This window comes from Rhinoderma darwinii, chromosome 5, assembly GCF_050947455.1.
Source record: "Rhinoderma darwinii isolate aRhiDar2 chromosome 5, aRhiDar2.hap1, whole genome shotgun sequence".
Lineage (NCBI taxonomy): Eukaryota > Metazoa > Chordata > Amphibia > Anura > Rhinodermatidae > Rhinoderma > Rhinoderma darwinii.
The window spans coordinates 280,877,584-280,903,589 of NC_134691.1; the positions used below are offsets into that span (position 1 = coordinate 280,877,584).

The window sequence follows — 26,006 nt, forward strand, 5'->3', positions numbered from 1 at the left end:
TCCGAACGATAAAACATACATTGCAAAAAACACACATATATATATATATTTATAAAATTAACCTTACATTAAACAAGGTGTGACCCCCCCTCACAACATCTAATAAATCATACACCCATGGGTGACAATACTCATGGGGGAGGTTAGCTAAGTAAACTGACAGAATTCTATTGCAAGAAAATTGAAAAAAAAATAAAATTGTGTGCCAAATGTATTAACCCGTTAGTGACCGCAATACGCCTTTTCACTGCGGCCACTAATGGGCTTTATTCTGATGCATACGCCTTTTCACGGCGCTGCATCAAAATAAACAGAGCAGGGAGCCATTAAATGTCCCTGCTCTCAGTCACCAGAGGTAGCGGAGGGCTGGGGGAATACATGCTCTAACGGGTGAGATCGATATCAGTATCGATCTCACCCGTTTAACCCCTCAGATGTAGCGCTCAATAGCGAGCACCGCATTTGAGTGCTTTTGGAGAGGGGGAGGGAGCTCCCTTTCATCCCACTGGCACCTGGCGATAAGATCGCCGGGTGTTGGTGTCTTCTATGGCAGCCGGGCGGCGTAATAAAGACCCCCAGGTCTGCCTGTAGTAAATTCCTTACTTGGTCATGCCAGAGGCATGGCCTAGCTGATGCCTGTTCGTTTTACACAGACAGGCAGTAATACACTGCAATACAGAAGTATTGCAGAGTATTATAAAAGCGATCGGAGGATCGCATAGTGAAGTCCCCTAGTGGGACTAGTAAAAAAAGTTTAATAAAGTTAATAAAAAAAAAACAAAAACACCTTTTCCCCTTACAAAATTATTTTATTATTAAAAAAAAACAAAAAAAGTTACACATATAAGGTATCGCCGCGTCCGTAACTACCCCAACTATAAAGTTACTACATTGTTTAACCAGCACGGTGAACACCGTAAAAAATAAAATAACAAACAATGCAAACATTGCTGTTTTCTGTGAATCCTGCCCTAAATAAAATGAGATAAAAAGTGGTCAAAAAGTCGCATCTACTCCAAAATGGTACCAATAAAAACTACAAGTCGTCTCGCAAAAAAAAGCCCTCATACAACTGCACCGGCGGAAAAATAAAAAAGTTATGGCTCCTCAAATATGGACACACAAAAACAAATAATTAAAAAAAAAAAAAAGGGTTTATACTGTGTAAAAGTAGTAAAATATACAAAATCTATATCAATTTGGTATCATTGCAATTGTAACAACCCGCTGAATAAAGTTATTGTGTTATTTATACCACCCGGTAAACGGCGTAAATTTAGAAGGCAAAAAAGTGTGGCGAAATTGCTATTTTTTTTCTATTCCCCCCAAATTTTTTTAAATAAAAGTTCATCAATAAATTCTATGTGCCCCAAAATGGTGCGGTTAAAAAATACAATTTCTACCGCAAAAAACAAAACCTTATACAGCTATGTCGACGCAAAAATTAAATTATAGCTCTTAGAATGAGACGATGGAAAAAAGTAAAAAATAACTTGGTCATTAAGGCCTAAAATAGACTGGTCATTAAGGGGTTAATGTACAACATTTTTTGACGCAAACTATAGTTGTACATGGATGGTAACCATAGATTGGGGTTGTCCCACAAAGGATAGGTGATAAATATCTAAGACGTGGGGGCCCCACTGATCATTAGAAAGGGGGCTCCGAACGACGGCAGTGAAGAGGAGATGGAATAGAGTAGTGGTCACAAATGCGTCCTGCTGCTACATCCAATGTCTATGGTGCCGACGGAGACAGCCGAGTACAGGACTGCCACCTACATACACATTGTTGCAGACCAAGTACATCCTTTCATTCCAACAGTATTTCCTAATAGCTGTGACCTCTTTCAGCAGGATAATGTGCCCTGCCACACTGCAAAACTTGTTCAGGAATGGTTTGAGGAACATGACAAAAAGTTTAAGGTGTTGACTTGGCCTCCAAATTCCCCAGATCTCAATCGGATCTAGCATCTGTGGGAGTTCTGGAAAAACAAGTCCAATATATGTAGGCCCCACTTCTCAGCTTACAGGACTTAAAAGATCTGCTGCTAACGTCTTGGTGCCAGATACCACATGTCACCTTCAGAGGTCTTGTGAAGTCCATGCCTTGATGGGTCAGAGCGGTTTTAGATGAGTGGGATCTACACAACATTAGGCAGGTGGCTTTAGGGCTCATTAAGACGAGCTTGTATCACGTCCGTCTGATGGCTGTTAAAACAACGGCCATCACACAAACTCATGTATTTCAATGGGGCCGTTCATACGACCGTTGCTTCAAAGGAGCGTGTGAAGGGTCCATGAAAAAATAGGACATGTCCTATTTTTTTGGGCTTCATGCAGCCCTCAATAGACAGTTTTTCACATCCAAGGTTGGCCACGTTCGTGTGAATGTAGCCTTAATGTTATGGCTCAACGGTGTGTATATAAAACTCATGCTATTTATTATGAGCATATCACGGTTGGAAAATCGTTATCAACGCAGTGATTTGTATCATTCATTGTTTTACCATCATTAAGTTAAGAGCATATATTAAAAACAGCTATGCTAAAAAGCTGGAGGAGAACACAATGAATGTGAAATTAAGTAATAGCAGGACAAAAACCTATACATTAACTACATGATCGAAAAATAATTACATTTACACAGCAGAGCCGCTGAAGCATTTTTCATTACATGCAACTTCATTATTAGGTTTATAATTAAAATGTCTGGAGTGTAAATCACGGACGTTGATCTTCAATAATAAATTCATACTGCAGTGTCTAATGTAAATTGTGCACGGATGTAGCTACAGCCTTTTGGTTTTTAAGTAAAGTTGTGCAAAAACTGGGTTTACAAATCAGATTTCAGATTTTCCAGAGGACCATTAAGAAAATGATCTGATTTGTTGCTATGGGCAACACCGCCACTTTCGCCTTCCGCTTGTTTTGATAATACTCTCCCAATCAGCCACATTTAACTGATGCAGATAAAAAGGAGGTGTTGTCCATATCAGCCAATCAAATTCCAGCTGTCATTGTTTTTTTGTAGTACAAGCTAAAAGATGCAGTGATCTGATTGGCTGCCATACAACAATGGGACAATAAATAAGTAATAGATATAATTTAACAGAATACTCTCAGCATATAGACGATGTTAATATAAAAAATGGTGACAGATGGTAAGAAGAAATAAAGCTTTCATCTGTCCTCATTGTATTAGTTCTTCAGATCATTTAAACAGTTTTCTCTGCTTTTAGGGCTCTTGAATGAGCTGTATTAAGGTGGTAAAGAGACGATAATGAATAGGGAATCAAAGAATTGTCTGCTATGAATAGCAAATAGGGCTTCTTTTGTAGTAGACATAGTCATAAGTGATCTGTTTTCACTATGTAAGTATCCGCTTCACTGATGGAGGACATATATAATAACGGCAAGAGATATGTATAGAAAGAGATCTATAGTAAAGTGGAATTTAAATTTGATGCAGAAATTTTTCGTTTTTTCCTCTCCACCTTTCAAAAGCCATATCTTTTTTTCTTTTTCGATTAATATAGCTGTATAAGAGCTTGTTTTTTTGTGGGACTAGTTGTAGTTTTTCACGGCACAATTTATTGTACCATATTAATCGTTTGGTAAAAAAAAACATGTTAACTTTACTCTGCTGGTCAATACGATTACGGCAATACCAATTTTATATTGTTTTTTTTATCTTTTATGATTTTATAAAAAGAAAACACTATTAAAAATAAAAAAAATTGGTGTCGCCATATTCTGAGAGCCATAACTTCTTAATTTTTCAGTCGATTCAGTGGTGTGTTTGTTTTTGCAGGACGAGCTGTAGATTTTATTGGTACCATTTTGGGGGGTACATTTGACTTTCTGATTACTTTTTATAAATTTTATTGTGGGAAATGAAAGGACCAAAAACCAGCCATTCTGTAAATTTTTTACGGCGTTCGCCGTGCAGGTTAAATAATTTTATTGTGTAATAGTTCAGACTTCTACGAATGCAGCAATACCAATTATGTTTTTGTTTGCATTACTCTTGGGGGAAAAAAAAAGAAAAGTTTTTTGTTTTTTTATACAAAAAAAACCCACCTTTTTATTTAACCGTCTTTACTTTTTTCATTAGTCCCCCTAGGGGACTTGAACCAGCGATCGCTCGCACAATATACTGCAATACTTATGTATTGCAGTAAATCGTGATTTTTAGGCTGGGTTCACATGACCTATTTTCAGACGTAATGGAGGCGTTTCACGCCTCGAATTACGTCTGAAAAAACTCCTCCAATACGTCGGCAGACATTTGCCCATTACTTTCAATGGGTTTGCCGATGTACTGTGCCGACGACCTGTCATTTTACGCGTCGCTGTCAAAATACGGCACGTAAAATTACAGCCTCATCAAAAGAAGTGCAGGACACTTCTTGGGATGTTTTTGGAGCCGTTTTCTCATAGACTCCAATGAAAACAGCTCCAAAAACGGACGTGAAAAACGCCGCGAAAAACGCGAGTTGCTCAAAAAACGTCTGAAAATCAGGGGCTGTGTTCCCTTGAAAACAGCTCCGTATTTTCAGATGTAATTGCAGTTATCGTGTGCACATACCCTTACAGGGCTTAATGTATATAGGCTCAAAAGATGGCAGACATGGGGGCCTTCATTTGGCCCCCAGGCTGCCATGAAAACCACTGCCCCCCCTCCAACAGCTTAGATGTCACATGCTGAAAGTTGTTTTTTTTTTAAAAAACAAGTATTTGAAAAGCTCTCCTATTCTTCATAAAAAAAAGGGCTAAATAATTGTGAAAGCGGCTGCGTCAACGGATTTTAACGGTGCAAGAATCTTTGCTATTGCTAAGCTTGCCATGTAGACAGCACCACAGTGTTTGGATTGCTGTCTAGGAAAAGGCTCACACTTGTAGTGGTCATCATGGCCAGCTTCTTCTGTGCCTGCATCCAACTAAAAGGGACAATAAGGAGGAGGAGCAATGTGTGTAGCCGTGTCAGCATTCCTGAAAACATTCCTAGAGATGCTGATTGGCTGAGGGAATCTGACGGACAAGCCACTCCTCGTAATGCTCCTCCCAAATGTACTTTCCAGTTAAATGCAAGCAAAGTATACAGTCTCTTTAAGAATTGCTGCTGATATACTTAATACTTTTTTTTGAGAGTTATGTAGAAAAAGGCTTTTGGATGCTTCTTCACCTAATGGTTTCCTTGAATCAACCCTAATAATCCAGTGCACAGTGCTGGGAACTTGAAACCCACGGCTCAATACCAAAGAGAATTTTGTGCCTACGTTAACACAATCTCAGTTGTGTTATTAGTTGAACAGTGGGGTCTCCCCACAGCCGCATCAGGTCGCTGTTTTTCCTAAGATTTTAATGACTTGTACATTCTGCCGGCAGCTGAGAGTTCACCCGAATAACATTTTACAAGGACAATTCAAGTAGCGATACCATTTAAATGAGATGAAAAAAATAATATAATAATATGGCCCAGCAAAAATACTTTATCTCAAGTCAAGTGAAGCTCCAGGTATAATTAACATTGGCTAAGTAGTCAGCGGATGTCAAATCTAGTATATTTGTAATATATTGTATACTCATGACATTGTTGCACTCCTTGCATATTTCTTAATTTGTTTTTAATCTTTGCAATGTAGAAACAAACCTGCTATTGCGAAGTAGAAACTATCAAAAAGGGTCTGTTCACATCTGCGTTGAAAGCTCCATTAGGGGCCTCCGTTGCAGATTCTGCCAAAAATACCAGAAAGAATAGTGCAAGAACGGGACTCCACGAAGTTCAAGTGAACCAAATTTAGCTTACCATAGAACCCATCTGAATGAGTCCTAGAACTTTATTCTCACAAAAATCCTGCAGCTATAAACGGGAGATTTTTTTTTATAATGCATAGTATCTAACTAAAAAATTAATAATAGTGACAAAAATGAGATAAATACTTATTAGGCTCTGTTCACATCACGCTTGAGCCTTCCACTGAGAGTTATATGTCGGAAGTTCTGCCTGATAAACATTTTCAAAAGAAGACTGCGATGTTGATGTGTAAAGGCCTACAGATGCATATATCGCCCATATGAACCCCATTAGTTCACAAATATGATGTGAACACAGCCCTAAAATGTGCTATACAGTGAAGGAAATAAGTATTTGATCCCTTGCTGATTTTGTAAGTTTGCCCACTGTCAAAGACATGAACAGTCTAGAATTTTTAGGCTAGGTTAATTTTACCAGTGAGAGATAAATTATATTTAAAAAAAAACAGAAAATCACATAGTCAAAATTATATATATTTATTTGCATTGTGCACAGAGAAATAAGTATTTGATCCCCTACCAACCATTAAGAGTTCAGCCTCCTCCAGACCAGTTACACGCTCCAAATCAACTTGGTGCCTGCATTAAAAACAGCTATCTTAAATGGTCACCTGTATAAAAGACTCCTGTCCACAGACTCAATTAATCAGTCTGACTCTAACCTCTACAACATGGGCAAGACCAAAGAGCTTTCTAAGGATGTCAGGGACAAGATCATAGACCTGCACAAGGCTGGAATGGGCTACAAAACCATAAGTAAGACGCTGGGTGAGAAGGAGACAACTGTTGGTGCAATAGTAAGAAAATGGAAGACATACAAAATGACTGTCAATCGACATCGATCTGGGGCTCCATGCAAAATCTCACCTCGTGGGGTATCCTTGATCCTGAGGAAGGTGAGAGCTCAGCCGAAAACTACACGGGGGGAACTTGTTAATGATCTCAAGGCAGCTGGGACCACAGTCACCAAGAAAACCATTGGTAACACATTACGCCGTAATGGATTAAAATCCTGCAGTGCCCGCAAGGTCCCCCTGCTCAAGAAGGCACATGTAGAGGCCCGTCTGAAGTTTGCAAATGAACACCTGTATGATTCTGAGAGTGATTGGGAGAAGGTGCTGTGGTCAGATGAGACTAAAATTGAGCTCTTTGGCATTAACTCAACTCGCCGTGTTTGGAGGAAGAGAAATGATGCCTATTACCCAAAAAACACCGTCCCCACTGTCAAGCATGGAGGTGGAAACATTATGTTTTGGGGGTGTTTCTCTGCTAATGGCACAGGACTACTTCACCGCATCAATGGGAGAATGGATGGAGCCATGTACCGTCAAATCCTGAGTGACAACCTCCTTCCCTCCATCAGGACATTAAAAATGGCTCGTGGCTGGGTCTTCCAGCACGACAATGACCCGAAACATACAGCCAAGGCAACAAAGGAGTGGCTCAAAAAGAAGCACATTAAGGTCATGGAGTGGCCTAGCCAGTCTCCAGACCTTAATCCCATCGAAAACTTATGGAGGGAGCTGAAGATCCGAGTTGCGAAGTGACAGCCTCGAAATCTTAATGATTTACATATGATCTGCAAAGAGGAGTGGGCCAAAATTCCATCTAACGTGTGCAAACCTCATCATCAACTACAAAAAACCGTCTGACTGCTGTGCTTGCCAACAAGGGTTTTGCCACCAAGTATTAAGTTTTGTTTGCCAAAGGGATCAAATACTTATTTCTCTGTGCACAATGCAAATAAATATATATAATGTTGACAATGTGATTTTCTTTTTTTTTTTTTAAATATATAATCTATCTCTCACTGGTAAAATTAACCTAGCCTAAAAATTCTAGACTGTTCATGTCTTTGACAGTGGGCAAACTTATAAAATCAGCAAGGGATCAAATACTTATTTCCTTCACTGTACGTGCTGACTTTATAATCAATGCCAATCTATAAGCGGATTGTCAATATTAGGCTTTGGTCACAATTGCGATTTTTGTTAATTTTTTTCCCTGCAACTATTGCAGTGTTTTAATTTGAAATAATCTTCTCTCCCACTCCACTTTTACTGGAGGAAAGAAATAATCAATTCTATATGTGAAATAAAATGGCGTCAAAAGCCATTTTTGTTTTTTTGGCTCTCCTGATATTAAAAGCACACACTGTGTAAATGGGATTTCATAAAATAAGGTCTTTGATTCAACAAGTTTCAACATTTCAAAGTTGAAATGTACATAACAAGTATCATAACATTATAAGGTATTTTATTTTCTATTGCTTATATATGGCAAAAATATTCAGGTCTTGTATATCATTCACATTTCCTGTCTCCAACGGTGCTAACAATCCAAATATGCCTACCTCAGACACCCACAATAGGTCCTCTTTCATAGGAAGCAAACTATCAGCATGTTTTTTAATGGGCCAATGATCTGGTACGAGCACTCACTCCCGATCATTGCTCTATGTAAACATGGCAGCAATGAACTGATGAATGAGCAAATGCTCGTGTGTCGACTGATCGTATATTTTATGCAGCCCCAAAAAATGGTCACCTGTCTGCAGCACATCTCCCCGTGTAAACAGGGGATGTGCTGCCGACAAGATGCAAATGTATGGGGATGAACGATCGTTTGTTCCGACATTCCGATCATTGCTCTGTTTAAATGGAGCAAACGAGCTCCGATTGACATGCTGTATTGCCGATCAGCGCTTGTTTACCGGGCAGAAAATCTCAATGTGTAAAACCACCTTTACTTCCTGTACCAATTTTGAGTTACATGTTTTCCTTTTCATTTGTCTGTAAAGTTACATTTAATAGGTTTCTAGTAGCCAGAGAGCAGTGCATTGTGGGATAGAAACACTGTTAAAACACAGCTCTTACATCACACATAGGAATAGAACTAAACTGCTGTCTGTTTCCAAGGGCAACCAGCAAAATTTTGAAAGAAACTATGTGTATGAATGGAGAAATACATTAAATAAATTAAACTTAGTACAAAATTAGAGCAAAAGCTTGGCTTTTGTGCCATTTTGGCTAATAGTAATACGGACCTGTAGCTGAAATATGCTTTCCTTACATAGAGCAGCCTATTAAGTGGACAGATCCGCTTTAAGCCGGAGGCATATGTGTAAAACGTGCTGCTCATAAACGCCATAACACGTACTAAACCACAGCAAGCTAAAATAAAGTGTTTTTTAGTTTACATACTGCCAAAATACAGCATGTGATATTACGAATAAGCGTCTACCACAGGGAATAGTCTATTTAAACTCAAAATAAAAAGAGTCTCGTTTCTAAAATATGGTCTGGCAGCCGAAATATAGCTTGGCCTCAATATATGCAAAGTGTATAAAGGTATTACATTATCTTCTAAAGCAGAATATGACAGTTCCAAAAATGTTTCGTTATTGTGAAGAAAGGGAATAGTTACACAGGCACAATAATACAATGCTTTTATGAACCAATACATCTATTTATTTTATACCTAAAATAGTTTACATGAATAAGAGACTTCTTTAACTTAATTAGAAAGGGCAGTGGATCACAAATTTCAATAAGGGGATCATGCAAATAAAAACTGTATAGCGTAGGGCTGCGTATGTTGGGGCCATACGTTCCACATATTTGTTGGGAGTATTTCCAGATGTATACGTCAGAGGTAGGTAAGGAAACAGATGTGAACCGTCTTAATTGTTCTTTCAGTTCATTGTGTAAAGTAATTTTATTTTCAATGTTCATTTCTCACTGCGAGATTCTATCGACACAAGAAAATTATACTGCTGATAAGTAGCAAACTATAAAACCAGACTAAGCACATTCCAGAGCCAAAGCTAATAACATTAGTAGAGAACAACAATCCTGTCCCTGCACACAACTCCAAAGTGTGAGCTTCTCTTCCTACTTGTAATACTGCTGATTCTGACATCATGGAAAGTTCATAATCTGATTCATAGCTCATCTCCGTGTGCAGAACATGATAGTAATATGTTGTTCCTCTCCCAGGGCCTTGGATTCTTTAGAACACCAGTAACCGTATGTGCAATCTTAGGTTGAACATTGACATACCTCCCAACCATCCCAGATTCTGGGCGGTGTCCCGCCCCGATGTCAACTGTATCTGCGTCCTCAGGATGCAGATACAGTTGAATACATTGCTGAAGCAAGGAACTGTCAGCTCCCTGCATCAGCATTATTACAGAACGGAGGAGAAGAGGGAGCTCCTCCACTCGTTGAGGATTTCCCAGGCACAGCGCTACTTTAAGCGCGGAGCCCGGGGAAGCATTGTCCATATATGGACATTGATTTCAGGCTTTCAACTATGGAGTTCCTGGCCAGAGCAAAGCAAGCTCTCTGGCCGGGGACTCCTGTTTTGGGAAAGCCCTTGACGTCACTTTTCATATATGGACAGTGGCGTCAATGCCTCCTCCAGGAGTGGAATCCCCGGCAAGCACATTGCCGACGCTCTGGCCGGTGTTCCGCCACTGGAGAAGCCCCTGGTGTCACTATACATATATGGTCAGTGTCATCAGGGACTACTCCTGGAGTGCAATCCCCTGCAAGAGCGTTGCCCTCCTAGAGCGGAATCACCGGCCCAGCCCTAGCTGGGGATTCCGCACCTAGAAGGAGCCCCAATGGTGCTATCTGTGGGGAAATGGAGGGTTGCGCTATCTACAGGTGGTGGGAGACTATTTACATCGGCACTGTAGCACTATATGGGCACTATCTACGTGGGCACTATGTGTGGCACTATTTACATGGGGACTGTGACACACTGTATAGGGTGCAGCTAAGGCAACATACTGTATGGCAGCAGCTAAGGTGGCATTATACTGTATGGATGCAGTTGTGGGGGCATTATACTGTATTGGGCAGCTGTGGGGGCATTATACTGTATTGGGCAGCTGTGGGGCATTATACTGTATGTGGGCAGCTATGGGGACATTATGCTGTATGGGGCATTATACTGTATGGGGCAGCTATGGGGCATTATACTGTATGGGGGAGCTATGGGGCATTATACTGTATGGGGCAGCTGTATGGGTATTATACTGTATGGGGCATCCGTGTGGGCATTATACTGAATGGGGGCCACTATGGGGGCATTATACTGTATGGGGGCATCTGAGTGGGCACCATACTGTATGGGTGCATCTGTGTGGGCATCATACTTTATGGGGGCAGCTATTGGGGCATCGTACTGTATGGGGGCAGATATTGGGGCATTTGTACTGTATGGGGGCAGCTATGGGAGCATTATGCTGTATGGGAGAATTTGTGTGGGCATTATATTGTATGGGGCATCTGTGTTAGCTTTATACTGTATGGGTGTATCTATCGGGGGATCGTACTGTGCGGGGGAAACTTTTTGGCATTATACGGTGTGGGAAGCACTATGGAGCATTATAATGTGTGGGGGGAGCTATAGGGGCATTATATTGTGAAGAGGCACTATGGGAGCATGATACTGTGTGGGCTGAACTTGGTGTATATGGGCGGGGTGGGGCTTGGCTTAAGAGGAAAAAAAAATGTCCCTCTTTGAGATACTTGAAAGTTGGGAGGTATGCATTTATATAAACATGGTTCCATTGTTCATGGATAATTTTTACTCACTAAAGAAGGATGAGAAGCTACAAACTTATTTCCCTTTCTCCATTTAAATTAAATACACATTTGGCCGAGTGGGAATGTTTAAGGTGGAGTCGGCAAAGGTAGGCCGACATCTATTTCATGTGTATGGCCGGATTTAGCCTATCATGCACAATATCTTCTCCGAGATTCACTGATTAACAAATAGATTACAGATTATATTACAATTAATTCCCTTTATAGCTAAGTGACAGTGATGCTAATAATATACACTAGGTAAATAATTTATGATAATTGGTGATGTGAAGAAGAATCACTTACCTTTGGTGGTTTAAATGGGTAGTCTGGTGAGAATGTGATATCTAAGAAGAAAACACCCCCTTCATATACAGAACCAGGAGGACCTAGTATAGTTGATCTCCATTCATAAATGTTATCTCCTTTGGGTCCAGCGCTACAAAAAGACAAAAAAACACAATGTTCTATTAAGTGGGATGTGTAAATGTTTAAAGCATTTAGTCTCTAGGTGACGTCATGTTGATAATAAATTTAACTCTAAAACCACCCACACACGACAACCCCTTTAATGGTTTTCTGGCACACACTACAAGAACCTAGTCATTTACAGTTCTTAAAAATACCAAGTATAAACCTTTGTATTTTTGTGAAGAAAAATGGATATCTCAGACAAGAGACATGGTTAGCATCTAAACATTTACAATAGGATTTCTTACAATATATCTCTGTCTGTACTGACAAGGAGTGCACCAAAGAAGATGAGCAGACGAGGCACTGCTTCTGCATAGAATAGCCTGTATTAACGTATTAAAAAAACTGGCGCCAGTTGTATATTTGGAATGGACAACAAAAACGCGGGTAAAAGAAATGTAAGAATACCCTGAGGGTGCGGGTTACAATGAAAACAGTAGAAGCTGCTTTGTTACTCATCAGGTGAGGATATTGACCTAAAAACTATATTGGTATTCGTTTTAAACAATTCTCCAAAAATAAGGACAAGTATATTCCAAAGTGGAATTACACTTTAAGATACAAATAAAGACAAACCTTTGCAGCAATAGAAATCTGTTCCTTCCATCAAATTTTGCAGATATGTTGGAAAAAAAAATTCTGCCGGTGTCTGTCATCACTTTCCCATAATAATTTCCAACGAATTTCACATTTGGAAAAAGCAAGATTCTACAGCACCAATTGTTGGAAAAAAAACCAAACCCCTCTATGTGTATGTTGCTGTAAAGAATATTCTGATATAGAATAGGTACTGAAATGGGGAAAAGACACAAACCGTTCTCTTTTAGAGAAAGCTTAAAAAATTAAGATCTCCTGAAGGAAATGTTTCTCCTACCAGGGCCGTCTGTCTATGGATTCCTAGATGTGAGACTAAATTTTAAATATGCATTCAATTTTATTATTTACCGTAATTCAATCTCAGGATTTCCACTCTTGGTGGCTTTCCTGTTTTGTTTTTTTTAAGCGGTATGTGCTATGAATTACTAGTTACACTGTCCACACATACACGTCTATAATCAGAGTCAATATTCGGTGGCATTTGCTCCATCATTCCCTTATCGTTGGTAAATATATTAGACTTGTATGAAACGCTGAATACAGTGCAGACATCTCTGAGACTGTATTGGTGTCAGCACATTTCTCTTACAAGGTTAACCCCTCTGGGAATTCTCAGTCTGACACCATCATATTTCCTGTGCTATGCCCTGCAGAGTTGTAAATAAACTTCAAACAATACAACTTCTTTACCTAAAAAAAATCTGATTCTGAACACTTGGCTTTATGTTTAAAAAAGCCAAAAGTCCAAATTATTTCCTTCAAATTTCTGCACATCCAAAACTATAATAAGTTAAAAAAAGAGATCGTTAAAGTAAAATACCATAACCAAATATTATAAAATACCCAACGATGGACATTAAACGTTACACTAATGACCTGTTAGGCTCTGTTCACACCACATTTGGGTAGAATGTCAGACGTACATGCCTGATAATAATAATAAAAACAAACAATTTGTGTACTGCTCAGTACCTATAGGCTATTATGGGGAAGGTGAATACCTAAAGGATGTTTTCCTACCCCATGATAAAGGACAACTAACCACTCATCTTCATAAGGATAAGGCTTCATTCACATCTGCGTCGGGGTTCCGTTCATTGGTTCCATCTGCGCTTTCTGTCAGGGGAACCCATAAACGGAATCCAAACTGAAACAAGCGGAAAGAATAGGTTTACATTTGCATCACTATTTATTTCAATGGTGACGGATCCGGTGCAAATGGTTTCCGTTTGTCAAGGGTTCCGACGTTTTGACGGAATCAATACCGTAGTCGACTGCACTATTCATTCTGTCAAAACCCTTACACAACGGTGACAAACATAAACCATTTGCACTGGATCTGTCATCATTGAAATCCATGGTGATGCAAGCTGACTACCAAGGTAGCCATTGGGTCTACAGTCCCTGGCCAAAATATCTTCCAGCCTGTAATTATTTGATTTGTATAGGAAACTTTGGATAAATTCTTAGTTATAAGAACTTGTATAATAGTATTTTCCGTATTTAGGGTGTATTCTCACATACCAATAGTGTGAAGCACTCGAAAAATTGCATTCCAAAACCACATGTGGTTTCAGCACAATTAAGATGCAATATTTGGCCACCCAGCTTTAAGGGTGCTCGTACACGGTGTGGCTGGGTTGCAGTTGTCGTCGTGCGGGCGCAAGTTTGCTGCAAGTAAAGGTGAAGCACAAACTGTGGTAATTTGCAGTAAACCTCATCCAGTTTTACCTGCGAGGTATTCGGTTGTGCTGCAATTAGCGCGGCTCGGACGCATCTTGTATGGGCACCCTTACAGGAGAAACATACGTGTTTCACCTGTATAATCCATGCTGCCAAAAATGCATTAAAAAGGCTATAGTAATTTGTGGTAAAAACGGTATGCAGTTTTTAACCATGTGTCACATTACTAGTATGTTAGATTACACTGTAACATACAATATATAGTCATATATCAAATCTAAAGTTGGAATTGAGTTAAAAACAAGATCTTGGCAGCAGTGATGTTCTTCAGCCTCTAATGAAACCTGCAGTCAGTAGCTTACCTCTTCACAGCTTCAGTCTATGTCAGGGGTCTCAAACTCGGCCGGGTAAGTGGGCCACATATAGAAAAAATTAGAAGTTGACGGGCAGTATTTCAACAATCCAGTTTTCCAGTTTAAAGGAACAGTGTCATCACAATTTTTTTTTTAATATGTTAAAGATGTTAGTGCTTTATTAAAAACGTTTATATTTATTTGTGTGTTTGTGTTTTACTTTTTCTTATTTTTACACTTTTTCTTCCCTATGGGGGCTGCCATTTTTTGTTCCATTTCTGTATGTGTCGATTAACGACACATACAGACATGGAATACGGCAGCCACAGTCCCATAGGGACTGCGAACGGGTCCCGTCCCATCCACTTCTGTGTACGCCGTCTGTGTGGGAACTGCGCATGCGCCGCTCCCACACAGTCCAATTTGAAATGCGCGCCGTCCGGCGCCATTTTCCTGTGGACCGGAAGTCGCGGCCAGACAGTAAGATTACTACTTCCGGTCGCGGCTTCCGGACTTGTGCACTTGGACCAGCGGCAGCAGACGGAGCGGACGGGCCGGAGGGAGCCGCGGCGGCAGGAGCAGGTAAGAGATTTCTATGTATGTTCGTGTTTGTGTACGTTTACTACTGTATGTAAACCTACTACACTGTGTGTTAGCTCAAAAAACGGCGACACACAGTGTAGGAGGTTAGACCGTTCAAACCCCTCGTTTATCCCGGCACTAGCCAGGATAAAGGAGGGGGGGGGGATGCTGAGAGCTCACTAGAGCGAGGGCTTTTTACCCAATTTTGCAATGCTGCAATTTTGGGAATAGCTCCATCTAGTGACCAGCAATGGGAAATATTATAAATTAGAATCTAATTTATAATATTTCCTGACTCGTGAAAAAAATAAAAAAAATTTGAACAATGTTTAATCACCTACACACTAAATGTTTAATTAAAAAAAAACAAACATGTTTTTCTGGCAACACATTCCCTTTAAGTGTCGCTAAATGCACTCCGGCGGCTCAGTTGGCAGCCACACAAATGTCAAGATTGGCCAGGCCCTTTTAAGATAGTGCCACAGAGTCCTCTGTAGATACGCCACAGTGCCCTCTGTAGATAATGCCAGTGTCCTCTGTAGGTACTGCCACACACCCACCCATAGATAATGCCACAGTGCCCTCTGTAGATACTGCCAGTGTCCTCTGTAGACACTGCCACACACCCACCCATAGATAATGCCACAGTGCCCTCTGTAGATACTGCCACAGTGCCCTCTGTAGATACTGCCACAGTGCCCTCTGTAGATACTGCCACAGTGCCCTCTGTAGATACTGCCACAGTGCCCTCTGTAGATAATGCCACAGTGCCCTCTGTAGATAATGCCACAGTGCCCTCTGTAGATAATGCCACAGTGCCCTCGGTAGATAATGCCACACACCCCTAGATAATGCCACAGTGCCCTCTGTAGATACTGCCACACACCCACCCATAGATAATGCCACAGTGCCCTCTATAGATGGAGCCACAGTGCCCTCTGTAGATGGAGCCACAGTGCCCTCTGTAGATGGAGCCACAGTGCCCTCTGTAGATGGAGCCACAGTGCCCTCTGTAGAGGCTGCCACAGTGCCATATATGGACAGTGATGTCAGGGGCTTGCCCAGAGCTGGAGTCCCGGAGCAGAGCCGCTTCTAGCACTCTGCCTGGGACTCCAGCTGTGCTTCTGACATCACTGTCCAGCTCTGGGGAAGCCCTAGACATATGTGGACAGAGATGTCAGGGAATTCCACAGAGTCCCGGAGCAGAGCCTGTACTAGCGCTCTGCCGGGACTCCGCTCTGGGGAAGACCCTGACAACACTGTCCATATGTGGACAGCGATGTCAGCGAATTCCACAGAGTCCCTGAGCAGAGCCTGTACTAGCGCTCTGCCGGGACTCCGCTCTGGGGAAGACCCTGACAACACTGTCCATATGTGGACAGCTATGTCAGGGAATTCCACAGAGTCTCTGAGCAGACCCTGTACTAGCGCTCTGCCAGAGACTCCACTCTGGGGAAGACCCTGACAACACTATCCATATGTGGACAGCGATGTCAGGGAATTCCACAGAGTCTCGGAGCAGAGCCGATAATAGCGGCTCTGTGTCCCGCGGGTGACAGCCTCAGGGGCCGCATGCGGCCCGCGTGCTTGAGACCCCTTGTCTATGTATTCTAAGCAATCGGACCTCTGACAGAACTGCTTCCTCGTAAATGGCTTAATGAGTCTTAGGCTGCCTAATGAATAGAATGATTATTGATTGAAGAAATTCAGATGGTTAATCGGAATCATTACAACATCCAAAAGATGACCTGAAGCGAAAATACTGCTTTATTGTTGGACGATAAAAACAATGAAATAAAACAATACACAAAATAACAGAGTTGTGTCCCAAATCTAAGAATACTACTTTATAGAACGTGCATCTAATACATACCTGGTAATAATTTCAACTTCACACAGTATTTGTTTAATGCTAAGTGTACTACAACCATGGACACTGGAAATGTGCTCCCGTTGATCAAGTTAAAGGATATCTGCACTTTGCAAGATTTTATTTTATTTCAATTTTTGCTCCGATGCATCCAACATATAAAATGAAGTAACTTTGCAAATAGACTTGACTAAAAATATGCTATTTTTTCTATATACAGCCCCTATGGAGACCTACGTGTTTCTATGGTTACAAACTAGAGTATACTCCATTATTATTATTGTGCCCTTCTTCCAACTAAAGGGCTGACAATTGGCCGATGCAGCGAACGCCGATCAATGAGACATCGTTGATCGGAGCTCATTTGCTCCTGTCACACGGAGCTATGGATGGGGACACTCATCCCCATACATTTTTATCATGTCGGCAGTGCGTCTCCCTGCTTACACAGGGAGACGCGCTGCCGACAACGATAATATTTAACTTTTTTTAAATGATAGGATCAAAAGATGATCGAGCGTTTGCTTATTCATCTGCTGATCGCTGCCCTGTTTAAACAGGGCAATTATCGGCAACGAGCGTTATAAGAACGCTCGTCTGCACGATAATCGCCCAGTGTAAAAGGGCCTTTAGAAGAGAAGAATCCAGCTACAAACAAGGGGTTGTAACCATGGAGACACATAGGTATGCATTGAAGCTGCATATACAAAACAGTGTTTTTAACCCCTTAATGACCAGGCCTGAAAAGGTCTAAATGACCAGTTACATTTTTTGCCTTTTTGCCTTTCAGCAACCATAACTTTTTTTGACTTTATCATTCGCGTGGCTATATGAGGCCTTGTTTTATGTGGGAGAAATTGTATTTTTTTTCCTGCGTAGTTTAGGGGGTACAAAAAGTGACACGTTTTACGCTAAATAACCTGTTAAATTAATTATTTGGGTTATTTTGTGCATGTAGATACCGAACATTTTTAGGTTTTATGTTTTTATGTAATGTATGGGCAATAAAATATACTTAATTCTAATTAATGACTTTTTATTGGATATTTTTTATTTAATTTTTTTGTTACATTTTTCTTTTAATCCCATGAAGAGATAACCTTTTTACAACTTTTTTCTTTTAAACTTATAATGTATTAGCATTCTACTCCTGTGTGCTAATACATTACACTGTGTCACTAAGAGACAGGCTGCTGTTAGGGCAAAACATAGTGTTCCATTAGAGCAGGCGTACTGAACAGACAGCCCTGGGGTCCTTTCTAGGTCTCAAAGGGCTGACTGCAGAGGGTTCCCCCAATCTCCTATAGAAACCGCTCCTGCTTAGAGAATCAGCGCTCAGTGGAGCGCTCATAAGTTTTTTTGACAGCAAAAAGACGTCGCTGTAGACTAAGGACCTGCACCGCCTGCCGTCAAAAGACAGTGGGTGGTCGGGAAATGGTTAATCAAGTTGTAACAATTAATAAAGTGCTGCAAATATATACATATTCATAACTAAAATAAAAGTCAAAAGAGATAGATTGCGTGCAATTATTTTTTACACATTTAGTTGTAGAAGCTTTGCTGTTTATCCAAATTCATGTATCCAAATTCAAGAGTTCATCATCCTTAGGGCTTATTCAGACGAACGTATAATACATTCGTGAAAATCACGCGCGTCGCACGGACCTATGTTAGTCAATGGGGCCGTTCAGACTGTCAGTGATTTTCACGCAGCGTATGTCAGCTGCGTAAAACTCACGACGTCCTATATTTGCTCGTTTTTCGCGCATCACGCACCCATTGAAGTCAATGTTTGCGTGAAAATCGCGCACGGCACACGGACGCACTTCCGTGTGCCGCGCATGATTCGTGCTGCAGTAGTCAAAACTATGAATGAAAACAGAAAAGCACCACATGCTTTTCTGTTTACAAACATAAAAACAGAGTGTCATAATGATGGCGGCTGTGTGAAAATTACGCAGCCACGCATCATACGCTGTTGACACTCGGAGCTTTTATGGAGCTTTTGCGCGCGCAAAACGAACACACTTGTGTGAATCCAGCCTTACCTTAAAGAGGCTCTGTCACCAGATTATCAAATCCCTATCTCCTATTGCATGTGATCGGCGCTGCAATGTAGATAACAGTAACGTTTTTGTTTTTTTAAAAACTCATTTTTGATGAGCAATGGGCGTTGTGAATAGAAGTGTAAGATGCTGACATATGATGCTGACAAACACTTCAATTCACAACGCCCAGCTAGTAAAACAAGTAAACACGCCCAGATGTTACAAACTTGGCCAAAAATGATCGTTTTTAAAAAAAAAACAAAAAAAAAACGTTACTGTTATCTACATTGCAGCGCCGATCACATGCAATAGGAGATAGGGATTTGATAATCTGGTGACAGAGCCTCTTTAAGAGCTCACACAGACCAACGATTTTCACGTCCGGGTGCTGTTCGAGTGTAGGACGGACAGCACCTGGACTGAACAATGGGACATTATAGTTATTGGGCAAATTCAGACAATTTTTTCACGGACCATCCGTTCGTGATTTAAGAATTGCAGCATGCTCTATCGTTGTCCATTTTTCATGCATGAATGGCTCATAGAAGTCAATGGGTCTGCATGAAAAAATGGACGCCACACAGATGTCATCTGTTCTATCCCGTTTATCACAGATGTTTGCCTGGAGACACTTGAGAAGTGAAATTGGGAAATAGAGCCAGAGTTATTTTTAAAATTATATCTATGTTTAGATGATTTCAGTGCTTGAACGCCCACCAATCAAAACTTCTGACATGCCACTATAACATGTCAGAAGTTTGTTGAACGTCAAATACATAGCCTTCCACAGGATCCTTTTTATCAGTAACAGTCACCTCATAACAATGATAACGAAAAGATATCTTGATGGGTGTTATCATTGGATGAAAGAATGTAACCACTGACACCTTGGTCTGGTGGATAGCGGTAGGCAACCAGTGGAGTTGTGCTCTGTATGTCATTCAGTGACGCAAGTGCTGAGCAACCTCCCCCTCACCACCCTCCTGAAGTCTCGGCCACTCGATGATGTGGCACGTGCCAAGATAAATCACACATTTGACACTTTCGGCACGCATGGGTTTGCTATCAATGGCCTACACTGATACAATCTAACAAACTTTCTTAACAGCAAGACTTAATCAGGACTTTATTTTAGCGTCTGAAACAAGAATGTTTCCATTTACTTACAGTAAGCAAAAATATTAATTATGGTGAGAAACTTAAATAGAAAGTTGCAAAACTTTATTACATAGCGATTAATGGGGTAGTTCCATGACAACCAATTTCTTTACCCCATCAGTCAGATTGTTTATAAAAGTAAATTTAACGATGGTCAGATATCTGGGACCCCAACCATTGATTAGTACGAGTAGCCCTTAGTCCCCATTCTCGGAAGGAGAACAGGATAAGCATGCGCTGTCCCTCTCTATAGACCTGAATGGGGGCATTAGAAATAGCTAAATGGGCTGATTCGCCTGTTTCCGACATCCCTGTGGCTACTAAGGGCCCGATATTTGTCTGCAATGTTAGAGCCCTGATTGACAGATTATAAAAGTAAAAAAAGGGGTGGTTGTGGAACGACGGCTTTAAGCTTTAAACTACAAATTGGGGTTGGGGCTACATGTTAAATTTTTTTTACTTCTGACTAGCCCTGGATTTCAGATCTAAATAGAAACATACTTATTTAATTCCGTCATGTACTTATCCCAACTGCATTCCCTACCGTGAGCAGGGAGATAGGAGTAGGATTAAAGCAGACACCTGACTTTTTTAGTAAGACCTCTCGTAGTAGAGAGAAAAATGAACTTGCCAATATGTCTAATGGCTACTTCAAGATGGGAAGCGGCAGTCTGCTTCTGCCAGCTCTCCAATAAATGAAGTCCTGATATGACAAAAGGAGATGAATGCGAAATGTCTTCACTTTGTTAAATTAAAACAAAATGGAATAAGTATATGAAGGACAATTTTGCTGGTGGGTTTGGAAGAAATGAAGTGACAGCTCCGATAGCCTATTCCTACCCTGTTAATGTAATGTCATCTGCTTTTTGATATAGCTGACAGAGTGACGCTGATATATAGCAAGACATACGCTGACTCTGACAGTCCCCTCAGCATTCTGAAGAGCAAGATTAAAGCGAGGATGCATACCCTTCACTGTCTCTCGATATAGCATCCAAGTAATAGTCATAATGTATGGTCTTCACAGGCGTCACACAGCTGACATAACGCTAGAGATAGCAGACATCTTATTGTCAACAACAATTGAATGTCAAAGTGCCGCCGTGCGCAGGTTAAAGAGGGATAAAACTGCTAAGAGAGAAAAAAAAAAAAAAAAAGGTATACATTTGTCATCATATCTGTTATACAAAGTATCAGCACATAACATTCATCAAAAAGACAAAGATATAAATCTTTCATGATTTACATGATGTCTTTTCACCTAATGGGAAAAAAAAGTCCATATTGTAGCTTCATGTTTTATTTGATATTTATTGTAAACAAAATGAAAAGGAACAAATCTATAGATCATTGCACCCATTTATGACAGATGTCAAAACATTCATGAAAAAAAGTATTTAAAGGCTATTGCACCTCTGTAATCTGCTTTTCTTTCTCAAATTAAATCTATGTTTTAGATGATTAGAAAATGTATTTTCAATTGAGTTTTATGAAAAATTTTCCTTAATTTACCGATACAGCTTCTATGTTTCCTGTATACATAGAAGCTGCATTGTTTGCTATCAGCCGAATCCGTCAGTAAAAGTGAACTGACGACTCGGCTAAGAGCAGTTCCTGTGTCTCTAAGGCTAAGTTCACACTTGCATTGTATAATCCGTTACTCTGATCCATATTTAGATCGGAATAAGGATACAATCGGATCCGTTAAAAATCCCATTGAAAACGAAGGGATTTTTAATTGCATCCCTTAGCATCCATTATGGTAGTTAGTTTTTTTTGACGGAGATAAAAGTGCAGAGCACAGAACATTTACTCCATTCAAAAAAGCGGATGTCTAACGGATGAGTTATTTTTATCACTGGTGTCAATGTAAAACTGATATTAACGGATTGTAATCCGTTTCCATCCGTTATTTTGATTTCAATGGGATTTTTAAACAGGCTCTGTCACCACATTATAAGTGCCCTATCTTCTACATAATGTGACCGGCGCTGTAATGTAGATTACAGCAGTGTTTTTTATTTAGAAAAACTTTAAATTTTGACGGAGTTATAACCTATTTTAGATTTATGCTAATAACTTTCTTAATGCCCAAATGGGCATGTTTTTACTTTTTGACCAAGTGGGCGTTGACCAATCAGCGTCATACACTTTTCTCCATTCATTCTCTCTTTCTCATTGTTCCAGCCGATTGTTCCAGTGTGATTGTGCAGTGAAAGAAGCCGGGCTGGAACAATGAGAAGTGTATGACGCTGATTGGTCACTGATTGGTCAGCGTCATACACTTCTCTGTACAACGCCCACTTGGTAAAAAGTAAAAAAAAAAAAAAGGCACCAAAATCTGAAGCATAAAATCAGAACCTGTTTCTACATCCAAATGTAAAAACCACACCTAAAAATGCGAAAAAGTAATGCAATATTAAGTGCGGATTTTGATGGACACTTCCGCACTTAGGCCTCATGCACACGACCGTAAAAACACCCGTTATTGCGGGTCGTAATTACGACCCGCAATAACGGGCTCATATACTTCTGTTAGCCACGGGTACCTTCCCGTTTTCTCACGGGAATGTGCCCGTGCCGATAAAAAAATAGAACATGTTCTATTTTTCAGGCCGTGCTGCTATGCTTTATAATGGCAGCACGGCTCGCAAAAGCCCGGCCGTGCTCGTAATTACGAGTCGTAATTACGAGCACGGTCGTGTGCTTGAGGCCTTAATCATGCAACGTGTGCATGTAGCCTAATGATATGGCCCTCTGCTGTACCATGAGCGCTCCATGCAAATTCACCCTCAGGGTATGTTCACACGCTTAACAAAAAACGTCTGAAAATACAGAGCTGTTTTCAGCCTCTTTTTCATCAAACTCGCCTTTCTGGCTGCGTTTTTTAAGCTGTTTTTCTATAGAGTCAATGAAAAACGGCTACAAAAACGGCTCAAGAAGTGACACGCACTTTTTTCACTGGGCGGTTTTAACGCGGCCGTTTTTCACAACAGCCGCGTAAAAAAATGCTCCATCGAAACAGAATGCCGTTTTTCCCATTGAAATCAATGGGCAGATGTTTGGAGGCGTTCTGCTGCTGATTTTGTCGGCCGTTTTTCGAGGCGTAAATGCCCTGAAATACGCCTGAAAACACTACGCGTGAACATACCCTCAGGGCTTGTCCACAAACAACGGAATTGCTGCAGAAAATGTCTGCAGCAATTTTGTTGAAAGTCAAAGGCTTTCCGCTGCGGCAAAAATGCACCATTTCCTGCTGTATTTGCGGCAGAAAATGGTGCGTGAATTGCTGCGTTTTTCCCAATGATTAGGAGATGGAGATATCTCCTATGAAAAAAACAGCAATTCTGCACACTTTCCATAGCAGGAATTGACATGCTGCGGTCCGAAAAATACGCACTGCAGGTCAATTTCGGCTCGGAAATTTTACACAGCATGTGGATGAGATTTGTTAAATCCCATCCACTATGTTGCTACTGTACACTGCTGCATGGTCCTCAGTTTCAGGTACACACAAGAAAGGCCGCTTACCAACTCTCTATAGCCCACCAAAATATTGTAGTCATAAAAATATTTCCAATTAAAATCCACTATCTGACAGGTCTGCTGCCTTCCAGCCAAGCGAATGAAGAAACCCATGCAAAGTTGCTTCCTTGGGAACTAATTTACCTAGAAAGCGCCCTGATCATGTACACGTTTTATTTAAAGCTTGCAAAGACAAATCTAGTTTAAACTGCTGATGTTATTTCTATTCATATTCCACAGCTAATGACAGGTCTCCGGAGGCGAGGTAAAGGGAGCATCACACATTGTAGCCTGATCAGCTTTAAAGCTATGACAATCAAGGGCCAAATCCAGCTTTAAGAGTCAAATCCCCAAAGTGCTTTTTAAATAATGTGCATTGGATCGCTTTACTGCTTCTCCAGCTATCCAATGTGGGAAAAATGTAGAGGAACACATAAATGGGAGAAACATGCTGAAGCAGTGCCGCATCATAGACATAGAAAAGGGTTATCAGCATTCATTTTAGTACATATATAATCAGCATAACCGATCCGAAAGTTTAACTTTTTAATTAAATCCAAATCCATTTGCGTATTTGGTCTTTCTAATAAAACAATCTAATCCTCTGGTTATGCTATAAAGGTTCATTCTATATGTTATCAAAGACTATCAGGTGGATTTACTTTTACTGTATTGTTTCGGGGTACAACCTACAAAAGAGGTGGAGTTTAAAAATTTGGGTGGAATTGTGGATTATGTGCCACAATATTAATCATTTTTACAGTGATTATGAAAATAGCAAAAAAACAAAAACAAACAACATGCGTCAAAAAATGCTAGAAAATGTTCTTGTAAATATACCCTTAGGCCCCATGCACACGAATGTGCTTCTGTGGTCGCAATTCCCACGAAAATCCACAGGAGAATTGCAGCCCCATTAATTTCTATGGGCCCATGCACACGACCGTGGTTTTCCACGGTCCGTGCATGGCCCAGGAGCCTGGACCGCAGAAAGAACGGACATGTCTTATTACGGCCACGGTCGTGTGCATAAGGCCTTAGGCTACATTCACAAGCCAGTGAAAAAAAATTCATTAAAAACTGATCAACTGTCATTTTTTCATGGCCATTTTGCATCAGTGTGTCTCTACATTTTCATCCATTTCCTGTCCATCTGTCCGTTTTTAATGGATGTTTATCATCCGTTTTTCATGTCCGTTAAAAAAAAATGATGGATTTCATTTGTCAAGTTTTTTTTTGTCTCAACCCTCTGAAAACACGACAGTGCCCATGTAGATAATGCCCGCACAGTACCACAGTGCCCACATAGTGTCAGTGCCCACTGTAGATAGTGCACAGTGCCCACTGTAGATAGTGCCACAGTACCCACATATAAAGTGCCAGTGCCCACATAGTACCACAGTGCACACATATAAAGTGACACAGTGCACACATAGTGCATAATTGCGCAAATAGTAACACAGTGCCCACATATAAAGTGACATATTGCCCACATATAAAGTGCCAGGGCCCACATAGTGCCACAGTGCTCATTGTAGATAGTGGCCCAGAGCCCACATAGTGCCACAGTGCCCATGTATATAGCGTTAGTGTCCCCTGTAGATAGTGCCACACCCCCCCTATAGCACCCCCCTGTAGATAGCATCCCCCCGTAGATACCACACACTTCCCTGTAGATAGCGCCACTGTAGCTCACTGTATGAGCGGAATCCCTCTGGCCGGGGATTCCTCCGACGGAGCCCGACGTCTCTGTCCATATATGGATAGTGACATCAGGAGAGCGGAATCCCCTGCCAGAATGGACTGGGAATTCCGCTCCAGGAGTAACCACTTGACGTCACTGTCCGTATATGGATAGTGACGCCGGGGGCTTCTCCAGGAGCCAAATCCCCTGCCAGAGTGGGGACTCCGCTTCTACAGGGAGCTACAGTGGCGCACTATCTACGAGGGATGGGCGGGGGGCTTGCTATCTTCAGGCAGGGTGGTGCTATCTAAATGGAGGGGTGCTAGCTACAAGACTGACGTCCTCGGCCAGAGATCTTGTGATGCTCTGTCCGTGGATTCAATTGCTGAAAGCCCTGACTTCACTGTCCTTCTATGAATAGTAATGTAAGGACTTCTCCGGGCTCAGCACTCAAAGTAGCGCTGTATGCGTAGAGTCCTCGGCCAGGATCAGTTTTTACCGGCCGTTACAAGGATTGTCTCCTAAATAAAACCGGTAAAAACTGATCCATTGACTTCTATGGGAGCCGTCTGTCCCCTATTTTTTGACGCCCAATATTCACAGGGCGTTAAAAAAA

The 26,006-nt window shown here is 41.0% G+C and overlaps 1 protein-coding gene across 2 annotated transcripts in view; it reads right to left on the reverse strand.

Moving 5' to 3' along the window:
• Nucleotides 1–26,006, reverse strand: part of LOC142651931 (ubiquitin-conjugating enzyme E2 E2) — a 200,020-nt gene that overhangs the window by 26,337 nt on the left and 147,677 nt on the right. For both annotated transcript variants that reach the window (XM_075827207.1, XM_075827206.1), the window contains exon 4: nucleotides 11,723–11,855. In XM_075827207.1, coding sequence (XP_075683322.1) covers nucleotides 11,723–11,855 — 133 coding nt within the window. The remainder of the gene's footprint in view (nucleotides 1–11,722; nucleotides 11,856–26,006) is intronic.